A 17,435-nucleotide genomic window follows, 5' to 3' on the forward strand; every position below is an offset into this window, starting at 1 on the left:
GAGCCCGCGGGGGCTGCACCGGGCAGGCGTCGGCTGCCGCTGCTGCTGCCCACCGCCCCGACCCGGCCCGCACCGCTGCAGCTCCGCCCGGGCATCCCGTCCCGCTGCCCTCCCCGCCGCGGCGCCGGCCGGCCGCTGTCGATCGGCGGGCTCCCGGGGCGGGCTGCCGCAGGGACGCGCCGGCACCGGCCCCTCTGCTAACGCCGGGCCGGGCCGGGGGGGAACGGCGTGGCTGAAAGTTGGCTCCGAGCTGAGCGCCGCCAGCGCCGCCGCGCCCCGCCCGCAGCCGCCGGGGCCAGCGCCGGCCCCTGCCCGGGCACGGTGCATCTTCCCCGGGCCGGCACGGTGCATCTTCCCCGGGCCCCGTTAATTAGAGCCCGGGAACTTGCGTGCCACGCGCGGACACCCGAGGTAAGGCACCGGCACACGGACAATGGAAGTTTTGTTTCATTTTTAAGACGGTACCAACGTGCTTTCCCCAAGAACGAGCAGCGAGCGCTGCCGGGGCTGGAGCCGCCCGGGAGAGCCTGGCGGCCCCGGGTCCCACGCCGGCCCCCGGGGGACGCTGCCCGGCGGGGTGCGGGGCAGAGGAGCGGGGCGGGCTCGCTCCGGCCCCAGAGGGAAAGCGCCCGAACGGGCCTGCGGGCGCCCAGCGCGGACCCGGCGGTGCCCCCTGCCCGGCCCCCGCGGCGCCCGCACCGGCCCGCCGCCGCCCTGTGCGCCTTGCGGGGAGGAGCCGCCGGTGACCGCGGCCACGCCGCGGCTGCCGCAGCTCCCGGGCACCGGGGCGGGCTCGGCGCCGCGGAACAAGCGGCTCCCGGCGCGGCGGGGCCGCCCCACGCCGCTCCGCGCGGCTCCGCGCCCCGCTCCCGCTCCCGGCCGCGCCGCTCCGCGGGCCCCGCCCCGGCCCCGCCCCGGCCCCGCCCCGCCGGCCGGCAGCGCGGCTCGGCGCGGCCCCATTGGCGGCGGCGCGGCGCGCAGGCCCCGCCCCCGAGCGCCCATTGGCCGCAACGCACCGGCGCCCGCCCCCGCGCCGCCTGCCCCCGCGCCGCCCGCCGGCGCTCCGGACTGCGGGCAGTGGCGTGCGGCCGCCGCAGCGAGCGCCGGCGGGAGCGGGCTCGGCGCGGCTCGGCTCGGCGCGGCGCGGCGCGGCTCGGCGCGGCACCCCGCTCCCGCTCCCGCTCCCGCACGCCATGCCCGGCCCATCCGCCGCGCCGCCGGCCCGCAGCGCCTGAGCGGGCGGCGTTGGCGTGGGCGCGGGGGACCGCGGCTCCGGTGCCCGCGCCCGCCCGCCCGCCGCCGGGGCAGCCCGGTGGGCGCTGCCCGCATGAGGGAGGCGGGCCCCTGAGGCGGGCGGCCAGCGGCCGTCGGGGCGCGGCGCGGCGGCCGGAGGGGGCGGTGGCGGCGATGGGGGCTCTCCCGGCGCTGCTGGGGGCCGCCTTGCTGTGGGCCGGCGCCGGGGCCCTCGTCAACCTCAAGTACTCGGTGGAGGAGGAGCAGCGGGCCGGCACGGTGATCGCCAACGTCGCCAAGGACGCCCGGGACGCCGGTTTCGTGCTGGACCCCCGGCAGCCCACCGCCTTCCGGGTGGTCTCCAACTCGGCCCCCCACCTGGTGGACATCAGCCCCGGGTCGGGGCTGCTGGTGACCAAGCAGAAGATCGACCGGGACCTGCTGTGCCGGCAGAGCCCCAAGTGCGTCATCTCGCTGGAGGTGATGTCCAGCTCCATGGAGATCTGCGTGATCAAGCTGGAGATCAAGGACCTCAACGACAATGCGCCCAGCTTCCCCACTGACCAGATCGAGCTGGAAATCTCGGAGACGGCCAGCCCTGGCACCCGGGTGCCGCTGGAGAGTGCCTACGACCCGGACTCGGGCAGCTTTGGTGTGCAGAGCTATGAGATCACCCCCAACGACCTCTTTGGGCTGGAGACCAAGACGCGGGGCGACGGGTCCCGCTTTGCCGAGCTGGTGGTGGAGAAGAGCCTGGACCGCGAGACCCAGTCCCACTACAGCTATGTGATCACGGCGCTGGACGGCGGTGACCCGCCCAACTTCGGCACGGTGGAGCTCAGCATCCGCGTCATCGACTCCAATGACAACAACCCGCTCTTCGAGGAGCCGGCCTACACCGTCAGTGTGCCTGAAAATGCCCCGCCGGGTACGCCGGTCATCCGCCTCAACGCCTCCGACCCGGACGAGGGCACCAACGGCCAGGTCCTCTACTCTTTCCACAGCTACGTTTCCGAGCGGGCCCGGGAGCTCTTCCAAATCGACCCCCAGAGCGGCCTCATCACGGTGAGCGGTGCCATCGACTACGAGGAGGGTCACGTCTATGAGCTGGATGTGCAGGCCAAGGACTTGGGGCCTAACTCCATCCCTGCCCATTGCAAAGTGACCATCAGCGTCCAGGATGCCAACGACAACCCGCCCCTCATCAACCTGCTCTCCGTCAACAGCGAGCTGGTGGAGGTGAGTGAGAACGCCCCGCCAGGGTACGTCATTGCCCTGGTGCGGGTCTCGGACCGCGACTCCGGGGCCAACGGGCGGGTGCAGTGCAAGCTCCTGGGCAACGTGCCTTTTCGGCTCCAGGAGTACGAGAGCTTCTCCACCATCCTGGTGGACGGGCGGCTGGACCGGGAGCAGAGGGACCAGTACAACCTCACCATCCAGGCCAAGGACAATGGTGTCCCCTCCCTGCAGGCCACCAAGTCCTTCACTGTCAAGATCACCGATGAGAATGACAACCATCCCCACTTCTCCAAGCCCTATTACCAGGTCATCGTGCAAGAGAACAACACCCCGGGGGCCTACCTCCTCTCAGTCTCGGCCAGGGACCCTGACCTGGGCCTCAATGGCAGTGTCTCCTACCAGATCGTGCCCTCCCAAGTCAGGGACATGCCTGTCTTCACCTATGTCTCCATCAACCCCAACTCTGGAGATATCTATGCATTGAGGTCCTTCAATCATGAACAGACGAAGGCCTTTGAGTTCAAGGTCTTGGCAAAAGATGGGGGTAATCCCTCTCTGCAGAGCAATGCCACCGTCAGGGTGATCGTCCTGGATGTCAACGACAACACCCCTGTGATCACAGCCCCGCCGCTGGTCAACGGGACCGCGGAGGTGTACATCCCCAGGAACGCGGGGGTCGGCTACTTGGTGACGGTGGTCAAGGCAGACGACTATGACGAGGGTGAAAATGGCAGACTTTCCTACGAAATGGTGGAAGGAGACAGAGGATTTTTTGAGATAGACCAGGTCAATGGAGAGATAAGGACCACCAGAGCCTTTGGGGAGAATGCAAAGACAGCCTACGAGCTGATCGTGGTGGCTCACGACCATGGAAAAACATCTCTTTCGGCTTCCGCCTTGATTTTGATATACCTGTCTCCAGCCCTGGATGCCCAGGAGTCCATAGGATCTGTTAACCTCTCCCTGATTTTCATTATTGCCCTGGGGTCTATCGCAGCCATTCTTTTTGTCACCATGATCTTTGTGGCAGTCAAGTGCAAAAGGGATAACAAGGAAATCAGGACCTATAACTGCAGGTAAAGACATCTTTGTTTTTGTGCACCTGCCGGGTCTGCTTTGATTTTTGCCATCACGGTTACTTTTCCATTTGCTGCTGTATACTTGGGGGGGGGGGGGGTGTGGGGTTGAATTTGCTTTAGGAACAAAAGTGAGGTTCGCGTCCCTCTAAGGAAATCTCCTGCGAAGCTTTAAAAAATTGTTCTCTGGGAGGAGAGAGCAGAAATCTGTGCCGAGTAACGAATCGACTTAATCGTGCGGCTTGACAATCTGTTGCAGCATCCCCGATTTTACGCGCTCCGTCGCAGGAAGCGGGGAGAACAGTTTCATAGCGGCGTGGCTGGCTCCCGTGGGCAGCCCCCCGTCCCCCGCGCAGCTCCCCAGGCTGGCGAGGGGGGAAAGCCCCCCAGCCCACCGCAGCATCCCCGCAGCAGACGGGGCGAGCGGCCGCCGTGGCATCCCTAAGCCCTCGCTCGCCGTTCAAAAGAGCTATTGTGCGCCCGATGCGGCTCCTCGCCACGGCTGGCGATGGGGCCAGCCGGATAAAATAGTGGCGAAAATCACCCGGTTCCCCGCGATGCGCCGCCCCAGCAGCCGGCACGGCCGGCTGGGCTGGGAGCGATGGGGTGAGGGAGGATTTTTGCAGCGCTGCGTTATTTTGCCCTGGCTGAATGCGCGCTCCCGGGTCCGAAATGCCGGAGGGGAGGTCAGCCCCGCGCCCGGAGCCGCTGAAAGGCTGATAGGGGAAATCCAGTCCCCTGAATATGTAACAGCCCGGCGATTATTGTCTCTCTTTTACTATTCTCTGTGTTACACAAGTTAGGAGACAAATGCTAACCACACATGAATATCAATCAGATGCCATAAAAGAGCAGCTGCAATGCCTCATAAATGGTTTAATCCTGTTACTAGTGAAATAGCCATGACTTCTCCATTCCTTCGGCACCGAGTCGTTTCAGAGGGGAGGGATGGAAATTAATTTTGCTCTACCTTGGAAACGCACGCTGGCCCTCGGCAATTCTGCGGCGCAGGGGGATGTGCGGTCTTTGAAGTTTTATTTACGCAGAAATAATGCCAGAGAGTTCAGTTTTTACACCCCGTTTTCACCGCGTAAAGTGCGTTTATAAGCCTTTTTGCTCGATGGGGGAAAAATCGTCTGCAAATAAAGGTCGGTCTGTGCTGTATTATGGGATGTCTAGCTTTAAGTGAAAGCTCATATACCAGATATCTTGCCAGCTCGGCCCATTAAACAAGAATAGGACCTGAATGGGTAAAAATCACGTCGTGGTGGTGCCCCTAACAGCTTCACACATATGTATAAGCCCTGGGTTTACTGTGACGGCTTAGGGATTAATGAAGTGCAGTTTAATTAAATAATTGGTCAATAGAGAAAGGACAGCAAAATGAATGCCTGCAGGAAATAATTGGGCTCTCGCATTGCCAAACTTAAACATTTAGGTAAACAAAACAATTAAAGCTTCATCAAGCATTGTTAGACGAGTCAGCAGCATATAGATTGTTGGCACAACAGAAATCCCTGCCTTCCCCTGATTTATTTGCGCACTCAGGGGGATGCACGGGCTGTTATCAGTGAGCATCTGAGCAGAAGTCAGCTGCAGAGGTAGAGAAGCACCAGGTAGGCTCAGCAGCGGCCGTGACCATGGGGCACCCTCTCCCCGCGCTGGGTGCGTGCCTTTAGGCTTTGCCAGTGCCTTATTTTAGAGGTTCTTCACAACAGCTGCTGGAGAGTCTTCAGAAAATGTGTTAATTTATGAGGCACATAAGGTTATATGAGAGCTGTTCGACTTGGTGGCGTTTTCATGCTCAGGCAATTAGCTTTCTGGAACAAGAATATTTGTCCAATATTTGCCTTTCTAGATAAACTGTATTATTTATTCATCCCATTATTTCTATTGCAGCTATTGGATTTTTTTTCTTTTTTTTTTTTTTTTAATGCTGTTATCATAGAGGAGCAAAGTCCTGACTTCCAAATGTGTATTTCTGACTGTGGGTTGCATTTGATGTGCTTCCATGGGAAATACCGAGCTGCCCAGCGCTGTGCACGCACAGATTTGTCTGTGGGGCATTGGCTGGGGCTGTGTTGCTCCCTATGGAAAGAGGAGCCACAGTCACTCTGAGCCGAGCATACCCAGTTAATGCAAGGTGCAGTCATATTTGTCATTATTTGCTCGGGTGGTGTTTTACGATAACTTTTTTCCTCCGGTGTTTTGCAGAAGGCATTCAAGGCGCTTCATCAGTTGATTCTTTTGGCAGGTGGGAAGGAAAGAGGGAAAGAAAGGCAGAGAAAAACAGGCTTGCAGTTAAAAAAAAAAGAAAAGGTCAAACCCGATCATTTCTCTTTGCAAAACACAGTTGTTCTCCGATTTCTAGAAGACGAAAGCGTTTCCCAGCAGAAGGGGGGTGCGTATGTCAGGGGGCGAGGGAGGAATAGGATGCAGTTGGAAAAAAGATTTCAAGTTATCAGGTATTATCAGGAGATAGTCAAAATACCAGCAGTTTGGATAAAGCATTAATAAACAAACAGCCTTTGGAGTGTGAGAGAACAGAGCTTGCCAGCTAGGACTGCTTCTGGGTCTGCCTTATTTACTGCTATGGAGAATGAACTGGGAAAAAAAATCCCCTATTCATTTTCAATTTTCATTACGGGGACCAAATTAAATCACTTTTAAAATCCTTATTATGCATGGAAATGAATGCAGGTACCCTTTTCAGTTCATGGATTTTAACATCTCCATTTTTCTCTTCTGCAGGCTGGACTTTACTCCTAGTAACTAAATATCAGCAATTATAAACACTAGAGCAAAACACAGGCATTTGCCCTTCCCATTGTTTTTCATATTTGACCTGAAAGCGTTATACATATGAAAATAAGCTAAAGACCGTGTCGTGCCACCAGACCCAAAATATGACGTAATGTGCATGACTAAGAAGCCTACACGGAGATGGGGGCCAAGCCCTCTGGGTTTCTGCAGGGGTATTTAGCGGGGCAGGGTTCGGGATGCTCTCAGCTAGTCATCTTCCTTGTGTTCCCCAGAATCGCAGAATACTCCTATGGGCATCAAAAGAAATCAAGCAAGAAGAAGAAAATCAGCAAGAACGACATCCGCCTGGTACCGCGGGACGTGGAAGAGACGGATAAAATGAACGTTGTGAGCTGCTCCTCCCTCACTTCATCCCTCAACTACTTCGACTACCACCAGCAGACCCTGCCGCTGGGCTGCCGCCGTTCCGAAAGCACCTTCCTCAACGTGGAGAGCCAGAACAACAGGAACGCCGGCTCCAACCACATTTACCATCACACCTTCACGGGGCAGAGCCCCCAGCAGCCCGACCTCATCATCAACGGGATGCCGCTGCCAGAGGTGAGTGCGGGCGGGCAGCCCGCGCCCCCGGGGCGCGGTGACGGCTTTGCACGGGGCCCTTGGTGCAAGCGCTGCCGAAACGAGCGTCGAGCAAACAGGCAGCGGTGGTTTCCGTGTGTCTGACACCCCGGGGCGAGCAAGCGGGTGGAGTGGCAGGCGCCTGCAGCTTGTGGGTCCTGGGGCGGCCCCGACACGTGCTTGTGGGGGGACGTTTCACCCCCCGAGAATGCAGAGACCCCCAGAAGCGCCCAGGCAGGGATGCCGGCGCGGCCGGGCCAGGCCAGGCTGACTCCATGCTGCCAGGAGGCTGGAGGTGGCTGCTTCGCAAGTGGATTTTGCGTGTGGTGACGCTCAAGGGAAGAGACGCTCGTGGCCTTCGCGGTAGTTTTTCAAACGGTTGTTGAAAGCGGTGTTGGTGGCTGCTGCGCTGGAGGCAGCGGGTTGTGCTGGGGATGCAGGCAGCGCAGGCGGCCCCGGTGTCACCGCCCGCCCGCCTGGCCCGGTGCTGTCCCCTCGCCGGGCAGGACGGGTGCGCACCGGCCGGCGCGGGAGGGACGCGTGGTGCCTGCCGGAGGCAAAGGGGCCGCTCCGATCCACGCCATCCTCAGCGGGTTCTTGTAATTCATCGGCTTTCCTGTACATCACAGGCATCATTTAATGTTGCTTGTTTGTCTCTCTTTGAATTATTGTTTGGTATTAAGCAAAACAATCAAAGGTTTGTCATGTTTCCTGCTTTGAACAGAATAACAAAGCTGAAAAAACAGCTAAAATATTTATGGCTTGCTCTGCTTTGCGTTCGGTGTGCTGGTGTAAATGGAAAATGACGCTGCTGAAGACAGGGGAGCTGCTTCAGGTTTAAACTTGCGCTACGGAGAGCAGAGCCCGGCCCCCTGCCAGAGTCTGCGGGGCTGCCGGGGAGGGCTGGCGCTGGGGCATGGCCCTGCAGCGTCCGTGCTGGCAAAACGCTCGGTGCACCCTGGGGTGCAGAGCACCCAGAGCACACCTCTGCTAAGGCTACGGAACCAGCTCCCGAGAGCTCACGTACCGGTGTCGGCCCACTTTTGGGGTGCTCCCAGCCCGAATGCCGCTCACTCGAAGCAGCGGTGCAGCTTTTAATGACCAGGCGGTCGGGAGGGGGTTGTCGGGATTTCGGTGACGGATCGTGGGCACTTGGCCACCTTCTGCCCCGGCTGCGTTTCAAGCCTCTCCTGCCCTCGTGCGCGCAGGCTCCTCGCCGTACGACATTGCCTTTTCGGGGTCACCCCCCGGGACGCTGCGGGGAGGCAGCTTCTGCACGGGGGCACCAACGCAGCCCGGTGCCGCCGCCTGCGGCCACGGGCCGGGCGCCCGCCTGCGTTTGGGAGGGTATGGCGGGGGCACCCGAGCGCTGCTCCTGAGAATTAAAGCTCGGTTTAACTTCTGGTGTTGGTTCAACAGCTGTAATAGACTTTCTTAGCAATAACTGAATGGGAATGACCTGGATGTAAGCCCTCATATATTCTACTTAGAATCTTTTAGAATCTTTTGGGTTGGAAAAGGCCTTAAGATCATCCAGTCCGACCATACTTGCATGTATCCAGCCGTATTGCTGAGTGGGCTCTGCTGCGCCCGAGTTCCCCGATGAGGAGAGGCAGGGACTTTGCATCCGAGTCTGGGTGGGCGCAGTTTGGGAAAAGCCTGTCTCTGGTCAAGTAAGGCAGAAGAGCTGCTACTGAAGCTGCCTGCTCCTTGTGCTGTGCCCAGGGAGGCCAGGGGTGGGAGACACCACCCTTCATGTTTTAGGGGATCTCCATCCATGCTCAGATTTGCCTGTGATCTTTGCAGAGTACCAGTTGGGGCTCAGGGTGCCCAGCTGCCTGGGGGACGCATCCCAAAGTTGTGGGTGAGCAAAGCTGTTGGGATGCTGGGGGCAGCGATCCCCGAGGAATTCCTGCTTTCCCGGAGCTGTGTCATTTGGAGAGAGGTCTCGAGCGCATTTCTGGCTGGTGCCTTGCTAAGGGCACCGAGCAGCGGAGCACCCTGTCAGCCTGTGATTCACTGCCACAGACAAAATTCAGTCATAAAATCCATTGCACGTTGGCATTAGCCAGACGTACGCGCCGGCAGCGGGAGGTCTGCAGTGCCGGGAAGAAGGGAAGGACCATCGGGAACATCATAGCTCAGCTGATAAAGTTAACAGGCAGCTGGAGGCAGAAGGCAGTGCTGCCCACCTTCCTCCCCGACACAGCAGTTAGCCTGGGCTCCAGCAGGATGGGCTCCCCAAAGACCCCTACCGCCTTGTGCACCCTCGTGTGAGGGAGCCGGGACGCTTGTTGCTTCTCCCCGTGCCTCCAGCTCACCCCCTTTCCCCATCACTCGTGCAGGTGGGATGTACTGCCAAGAGCTGGTACCTCGCCTGGAGAAATAAGTTTATCTCTTGTAACGAGTGCCATGGAGTGCCAGCTTGAAAGGTGCCCTCCAGCAGCCCTGCGAGCACGCAGGAGGGCAGCTGACGGCTCTCGGGTCCTGCTAAGGGACCAGCAGCTCTCGGGTGGGTGCTCTCGGGGAGAGCAGCATGTCCTGGCAGGGGTCTGCTTGCTCCCTGGGGATGCTTTTGGACAAAAGGGCAGGGCCAGGGCACGGGAGGGGAAATCCCAACTGGAAGCTGCTTGGAAGTTTGGTTTAGGGTGGGAACTTTTCTTTTTTGGCAGAGAGCCTCTGTGTAATGCTTCCAGCTGTTGCGAGGGAAGTTATCCCACCGGCGGTGTGGGTTCAACTGGATCCTAAAAATCCTGAGGCTGAGGAGGCTCAGCAGTGCCCAGAGAGCCCTGTCCCAGCAAGCAGGGTGACACAGAGACTCCGAAAAAGGTGCTTCCACAGAGGAGCATCGCAGCCTCGTACCCACCGTCGCCCGTCACTGCCTGAGCAGGTGCTGTTGGTGTGACGACGTGCTCATGAAGTGTGCTGTTGGTACCCCTCCAGGTGATGATGATTTAATAAATTAAACTGCCCAAGTCTGGAGTTTCCAGAGCCCCACCGTTCCCTGCGGTGCATCCGGCGGGACTCTGTCCGGGCTGGTTTGAAGTGCCTCCGGTGATGAGGCCGCTGGCGTTTCCCCTGGGAGCCTTTACGAGGTGTCAGCATCGGGGAGATATCGCTGCTGCTCCACCTGGGAGTGACTTCTCCTAATGGGAAGGCAAAGCATCGGTTGATAAAAGATAAAATACGGAGGTAAACGTGTCGCTGGCGGTGTCGCGTAGCATACGATGGTTGTGTCTGGGAGTAAGCAACTGCCTCTGCAGACGCGCGCTGCCCGAGCAGCCGTGGGTTTGCGACGTAGCTGGTCTTTAATGTGAGGCTCATTTACTTTAACAGTCAGGAACCTTGAAATAAAAGTCCCCAAGGATGGGTTGTTTGTGGAGCTTCAGAAGCCGTTTCCTCCGCTCCGTGGCAGCGGTACGTGCGGTGGCAGGTCTCGGGGCTGGCGGTGCCGTGCCGGCGGTAATTGGGTTTGTCGGTTCTCCCCGCCTTTCCCCGCTGATCCAGAAAGGATTAAACCAGCGGCGTCTGCAGGGACTGCAACCGCTCTCTGAGGATGCAAAAAAAGTTTGAGACGCCCCTTGAAAAGCTTTTCCCTTCGCGTGGGGGCCGGGCTTGGCTGCTGGCTCTGCTTGTGCCAGGGCACGGCTGCCAAGAGAGCATGGGGAGGCGGCCGGGGATGTCCCGGGGGGATTCCTGGCCCCGCTGGGGTTTGGTGGTCCCTTGGGTGCTGGGGTACCACTCAGGGACCCCTGCCCGCCGCCTTTTAGCATCCTCGTGGCTGTAGGCAGCGATGGCAAAAAGCATTTGTGAGCCGCTCTGGTGATCGTGGCTGACAGCGGGAGGCTTGGCCCCCGTTAGTATTTCGACTTGTTTTGCAGAAGGGAGAGTGGGACATGTTGGAGCTGCAAGGGCATTGCCGGTCAGAGGCTTTGCTGCTGCCAAGGGCTTTTTTTCCCTTCCTGCTGAGCTGGAGGAGAAGTCAGCTTCGAAACCAAAAGGGCTTGTTGTCAGGTTTTGCATGTATATTACTGGAACTCGTACCAGGAGATGAAAAATCAAAATTAATAGGAGCCATTAGGCAGTTTCCTTGATAAAAATGCACGTTGCATTGGGGTGGTGTGGAAACCGGTCTGAATGCCGAGCCTTTGAGGATCCCCGGGACACGATTTGCATGTAGAGCAGCCACCCTTGGGTAACACTTACATGCCTGGATTTTGACTTCGTGGTCTGAAAAGAAACGAATGTGCATGTAATGGCTGCGTCTGTGTTTCAGAGCCAGTTTTACATCCAAAATCTGCGCCGCTTTGGGAAACGGTGCCGAAGCATCGTGTGCTGCCCCGGGCCGGGGAGCATCCCCCAGGGCACGGCAGCTTGCTCGGCCCCCGGGGCCGCAGCGGCGGAGGACGCGGCGCGGGAGAGGTGAGGAGGTGTGAAATGGGAGCCCGCGAGCCTTCTTCGGGAGGTTGGGCGTCCGAAGGTGGAACTAGCGTGGAGGTTCAGGGCTGACCCGGGGGGCCCGGGACGGCTCCGTCGTGGCAGCGGCAGGGAAGCGGCACGCGGGGTGCGGATCAGGAATGGCTTCGCCCAGGTGCCGCCGTGGCAGGTCCCGCTGGAGAAGGTCAAGGCGGAGCGGGCGCTGTCCCGGCGGGACTCGCGTCCCCCGGGGACCCGCCTGCCCGACAGCTCCCAGACCCGCTCCGGCCCCGGCACCGGGGGCCACGGCCGTGGCGATCCGCCACCTCCGGAGCCGGTGGCCGCCATCAGTAAGGTGGGGAATTACTGGTTTTAGTGATAATCCTGGCCTAATCCCCCAACCTTGATACACTCCCGCGTAATCCTCGCTCGCACCGATTTCCTTCGGGCTCCTGGTGGCAGTGGGGATTATTTGAGCGAGCAACAGCTGCAGGATAAGGCCCTGTTGTTTTCAGATATGCTTTTTACTACCTGGAAAGCGTTCTCCTCGCCGTAGGAAATGGTTTTCTAAGCACAATAGAGCAATTCTCGTTTCAGGCGGCACCGGCGGTTTTTGCTCTGGCTATCTGGCGGTGTTAACTAAAGCGCATTTCTACAACACACAAAGATTTTTGTTTTGTAAGAAATGAAATCAGTGTGGCTGTTCCTCTTTCTCTGTCATTTCTCTACTTGTCAATTCTTTCTTCCCCTCCAGCTTATCCTCCTCTTCTCAGCTAGCCTTAAAAAGCCCCCAAAGTGTCTGTTATAATCACATTTTGTGTGTTACAACCAGAATGAATGTACTCACTTTAATATGCTGGGCTTGAGGAAATCAGTTTCTGTCTGGTATAACAGACAATTTGTTATAAACCATACCATTTAGAAGTGAAGGGCCTCGCTTTAGTGTAACGCTGGGGAAACGTCATGATACATAATTGGACGGGATTTGGCTTGCTTCTGAGTAATACTGTGTATAGAGCAAGGGGGGGGAGGAAAAAAGGAGATAATTTCCAACCCGGAGAAAGTTTGCGGCACTGAGACATGCCAGGCTGTTGAAATAAGGCTTATTTTCAGCAGCGATAATAATTAAAGCATTATCAGCGATGATGTTCGAGGAGTCGGAAGGCTGACTTCGCAGCGAGCGTTGCCAGTCTTGTTTTCTCCTTGGGAGGTCACTGTAACTCAGCACTTTTTTGTGCCCGCGATGCGCACCGCGATGGGTGAGCGCAGGTCACGGCTCTCATTAGTGCCTCTGCGTTTCCGTGCCTGCGCGTCCCTGCCTGGGAGCTGGCAGCAGCCTTTATTCTCCGAGGGCCCGACGAAGAGGAGCGATGCTTTCAGCTTTAGATAGCGACTGGTTGTGCCCTCCCCGGGAAAAGCTCACCGGTCCCTGCCAGGCAGCCCGCGGGCACGCTGCGCCTCCCCGGGGGCCAGCGCCTGGGGGGTGGGAACCCCAAACCTCCCTGGATGCTCCCCCAGTTCACTGCAAATGCATCCCGAAATCGCAAGTCCCGGCAAATCCCTCGGCTTAACTACTCCCAAAGTGGTCTGGGTATCGCTGCACGTTCCCTGACCTCTCCGAGTGTCGGAGGCCGACATAATGGAAATCAGCAGCTTTTTATTCCATTCTGAGGTCAGCCTAACCAAATTATACATCTCCTAATGTAATCGCTCCAAGCTCTCCGTTTGGAAAAATTCATTTGAATACCTTGCAACAGAGATAAATACGCCAGCTCCCATTCGCGTTTAACCACATCTCTCACCGATGGCCACGCTCACTGCGCTGTGTCTTAGGGCAGCCTGAGGTTCAACACGCTTTGGGTTTTCTATCAGTGATGCGGGGCTGCGACCTCGTCCCGGCACTTCTTTGGGATTTCCAAGGGTTTTCCAGCCCGCAGTGGGGTCCCAGCTGGGTGGGACCAAGGGGGTTTTGCTGCAAGGGTCTGTGGAGGAATTAGGGCCGGGGTGGGATGTGGTGGCAGTAGCCAAGCTGTGTTTAACAGTAAACCCCCTCTCCTCTGATGGCAAGACCTGTAGATAATGATACAGTGCTTATATCGTTATATATTACATACTGTATATTATATATCATGTATTGTCTATTATATACTATATGCTATATGATATACACAATGTATTCATAAGGATATAAAAAGTGTGTATAGAATTATTAGATACTGTACCTAATTATGCAAATAAGTATATACTATGTCACATAACCATATATATATCTCTCATTTGGTTTTATGCTACTGGGTTGGGTTTTATGGTTCACTTTTACTGACAGTAGAGAGGCTCGTCTTGTTTTCCTTCTAGTAAATTTGAATTTCTGATGCATATTTCTGATGCATCTCTTACTTGTTGAGTCTATAAAAAAAGCTCCTGCAACTACATTTACATGGCAGATAAGAATTTTCCTTTAAATTAAGAAAGATTTATAGTAAGGTTTTTTTTTTTTTATTACATCAAAAGGGTGGTCTTGCATGCTATTTGTGGCCTTTCTTGTAGTAGTTTCCAAGTTAGCTCCTGTTGTATCGAGCGATTTGAACTCTGTGGTTTCTCCCTGCCGAAGCACATGCTGCATGCAGAGGCACGGTTACCTTTGAATAGCCGCACGCGTACCTGCTCAGCGCCGTGGCAGAGCTGTATTTTCCAGCTGCCATCTCCTGAAGCCCCTCCTGAGGGCTTTCAGCCAGCGAAGCTCCTCAGCCAGGTGCCCTCCCAGGTCCCTGGGCTCCTGCCCTCACCGAGGGTGCCCTGCTCGGGTCTTTCCTAAATTCCCATCAGCCGGCAAGGGCAGAGCCCTGCCTGCTCTTCGTCCCCTGCCTGCCTCCATCCGCGGGCTCTGCCTGCAGGCTCTCCAGCGAGGAGCCCTCCGTCTCTCCGGGGAGACGTCTCCGCTCGCCCCTCTGGCGGCAGCTCCCGCTCTGGTGCGAGGGCTCGGGTGGGGGGACCCCCAGCCCTGCCCGCTCCCCCTTCCCTGCCAGGCTGCCTACGGGGCTGGGCACGGCCTCGCTTCAATAAGTGATTAGATATTGTTCCCAGTAGAGGCTATAGTTGAGTTCCAATCATTTTCTGTTAATTAAAATACAGGATGGTCTTATTTGTAGCATAAATAGTTGTAATCTGTGTACTTATAAGTGTAATTATAATTTAAATTAGAGCGTGCTCTGAATTGGCGATGGATGGGGCGCTCTGCAGGCAGCGCTACCCTCGCAGGGCTGCGGTACGGGTTGTGTCCTGGGGTGCCCCCCGGTCCCGGTCCCCACCGTCCCCAGGAGAGCGTGGCTCAGGGCTCAGCAAAGGGACACCGAGGCTGTTGATGGCTCCCAGTTTCACCGTTCCTGTCGGGGCAGTGCTTGCCCGCAGCCCCCGTTGGAAGGTTCGCTGGAGGAGAGACCGCAGCATCGTTGCTTCAGTGTCTCCCTCTAGTTTCTCGTCTAAATTTGGAAGGAAGTAATGGCTTATGTCAGCCAGACGAGTGATTAGTACTTAGCCTCGACGTGACTCCCTGTTTAACACGGAATTACGGTGAGTTCTCGTTAGGCTGGCGAAGGCTTGAGTGCGGCGACTGCTAATGCTGCAGCGGACGGGTGTGCATCGCAGGTATTGCGCTTCAGACGCCCGCTGATGGAAACCCGCAGCACGCTGCAGGGTAACCCCAGCCGCTCCTCCTCCTGGCACCCAAGACATCGTGTAGGTCTGTGATAAATAGCGTCGGTCTGTGCGCGTCAGAGCCGTGCAGACGAGGTCCTGTCTCGACGCCCCGTTGGCCACCGGAGATCTGGACGTGAATCCTTCGTGGTTCTCACGGGGATCTGGAGCTTGTTGGATTATACCATCTTTTGTAATGGCAGGTGTTTGCCACAGGGCAGGTTTTAAAATTCCCGTGTTGGTGGATTGCATTAACCCATCCTAAGTCAGGTATGTAAAATTCCATTAAGCAAAAACCCTCTGGCATTTTCTCACCCGTGCTCGAGCTCTGCAGGCTATGCTAATGCAGTGCGTTTGCTCATCTATTAGGAGGATGATGGCTTTAAAATAATAACATTTATCTTTGGCAGCAGACCTACAATAGTGCACGCCGAGTACAATTTTGTGAAAGGCTCTGCAGATGTTGCCTCATTCAGTCTGGGTCAGAAAGAGTGCTTAGAATCATAAAGGTTAGAAAGAGATCAAATAATTTGGCGGTTTTATTGCTGAATAATGTACTTGGAAAATATCATTCACCATTATTAGACTAAGTGAGTACAGAAAACGCAGGACTCAATAGTAATTTCTCAGTATTGGCTGATTTTACTGTTTTTATAATGTAGCTAAATTCCCTGTTATTGATTCTAGCATTGATTATCGATCTGGAAATCTAAATGTATGTGCTGGTGGGAGCACACAGGAGTCGGACAATTAGGGAATTAGGCTTCTGCACCTCCCTGCGGTGCCTGGCAGCGGGCAGCACACCCGCGGGGCAGGTTGATGCTACTTTTGGGGAGCTGTCAGGGTTTTGGGAGCTGTCTTCATAAACGAAGATTAAAAAAACAGGAAAACACCCATTTTATGGGCGGTGTTCTCCACGCCTGCGAGCTTACGTAAACTTGGTCACGCAAAACCAGATGGGCTGGGACGCCGGCACCGGGATGGGGGCTCGGTGCCCACGCCTGCAGCTCCCGTCACCTGCTCCCTCCTGGACTTTTCATATTCAGATTCACATCTGGATGCTCTGGCAGGGACCCAGCTTCAGTGACATTTAGTAATCAAATCCGCACGGCTCTTGGCTTAGAAACAGCATCCAAACCTGCCTGCCCGGTGAAACGCTTTTCCAGACGTTTGCAAGCGGTTCCTCTGCTTTTCTGTTCAGCCCCCACCGTGGCTGTGTCCCCTGTCTGGGGGAAAATAGTGAGCTTGGGCTGAGATCCTTCCCTGTACGTCAATTAATTGCAGGGGTTGGGTTAGTGAGGGACCAGAGCCCTGGTCCCACACGGGCTCTGCATCCCGCGGTGAGCCCACGGACCAGAGCCGGCAGCATCGCCGTGGGAGCCACGGGCTCCCGCCGGGCTGGGCCTCGCTCAGCCACGCCACGGATTCCTTTGTTCGGAAAAAAAAGATGAATTTTGGAATACGTTCATCTCTTGGTCTCCACATTTAGTTGTTGTCAGCATTAATATGCCATTAACACATGCTCATTAGGAGGAGAATGATTATACCCTGCAGAATATGGGGGAAACCTTCATTAGGCACGAACATATTGAACCAAGCTGCAAACTTCACTTGGGAAAACCGGGGAAGGTTCTGCTTGGCATCAGGTTTCCCTAATTTCTTCTTGTTGGTCTGATAAAAAGCACCTCATCGTCTAGCACGTGCTTTCGGCCAGGGCTGCAGGTGATGCGCAGGCAAACGCTGAAATCCTTCTCGGGACCTCAAGCCCCCCTTCCCCCAGATCGAAGATGTCCTCATCAGAGCTTTTTTTGGCACGCAAAGAGGGCGCGAGCCCGTGCCCTCCCTCCAAGGGCCATTCTGGCTCTTCAGGCTTAACAAGATGAAATCTCCGCAGAGCTGGGAGGCGCTCCGGGGACAGATCTGTTGAGAAAGGAGGTGTCATTTCTACATCCTCGCTTTTCACACTGTAACGACGTTTTAAGCGTTCATCTGGCCTTGCTGCCTCCAGTCTGAAGCCATAACCTGCCATGTGTGACAGGGCAATTGCTCGCCCCGGTAATGATTACAGCGGAGCCCGGCGTTGCTCCCTTGTTTGCTTGGCGCGTGGCAGCTCGAGGCATGTGCATGGTGCTCTCTTAAAGTCAATCAATAAGAATAATTGCAAGTTCAGGTGGGGGTGAGGGAGGAGAGTGCTGTAGCAGACAAATATTTGCAGATTAAGACCCTGTTTACATGCAGATGCCTCTGTGATAGGTAACAAGGGACGGACAATAAGGACCATATGTGGTATTTAATCAGAATTTATTCTAAATGGGGTGATTTTGTAGATTTCCATGGAGCTCACAGCTGTCCTCTATTAAACGTGAGCATGCTGCCTCCATCCCTGCCCCGCTGCCC

The 17,435-nt window shown here is 56.6% G+C and overlaps 1 protein-coding gene across 1 annotated transcript in view; it reads left to right on the forward strand.

Annotated features, from left to right (window-relative positions):
- Positions 1 to 1,407: 1,407 nt before the first annotated feature.
- The window catches only part of LOC104036085 (protocadherin-19), a 58,659-nt gene continuing 42,631 nt past the window's right edge, over positions 1,408 to 17,435 (forward strand). The window contains exons 1-2 of the mRNA XM_075720812.1: positions 1,408 to 3,548; positions 6,584 to 6,911. Of these exons, the coding sequence (XP_075576927.1) occupies positions 1,408 to 3,548; positions 6,584 to 6,911 (2,469 nt within the window). The remainder of the gene's footprint in view (positions 3,549 to 6,583; positions 6,912 to 17,435) is intronic.

Source organism: Pelecanus crispus, chromosome 13, assembly GCF_030463565.1.
Source record: "Pelecanus crispus isolate bPelCri1 chromosome 13, bPelCri1.pri, whole genome shotgun sequence".
NCBI lineage: Eukaryota > Metazoa > Chordata > Aves > Pelecaniformes > Pelecanidae > Pelecanus > Pelecanus crispus.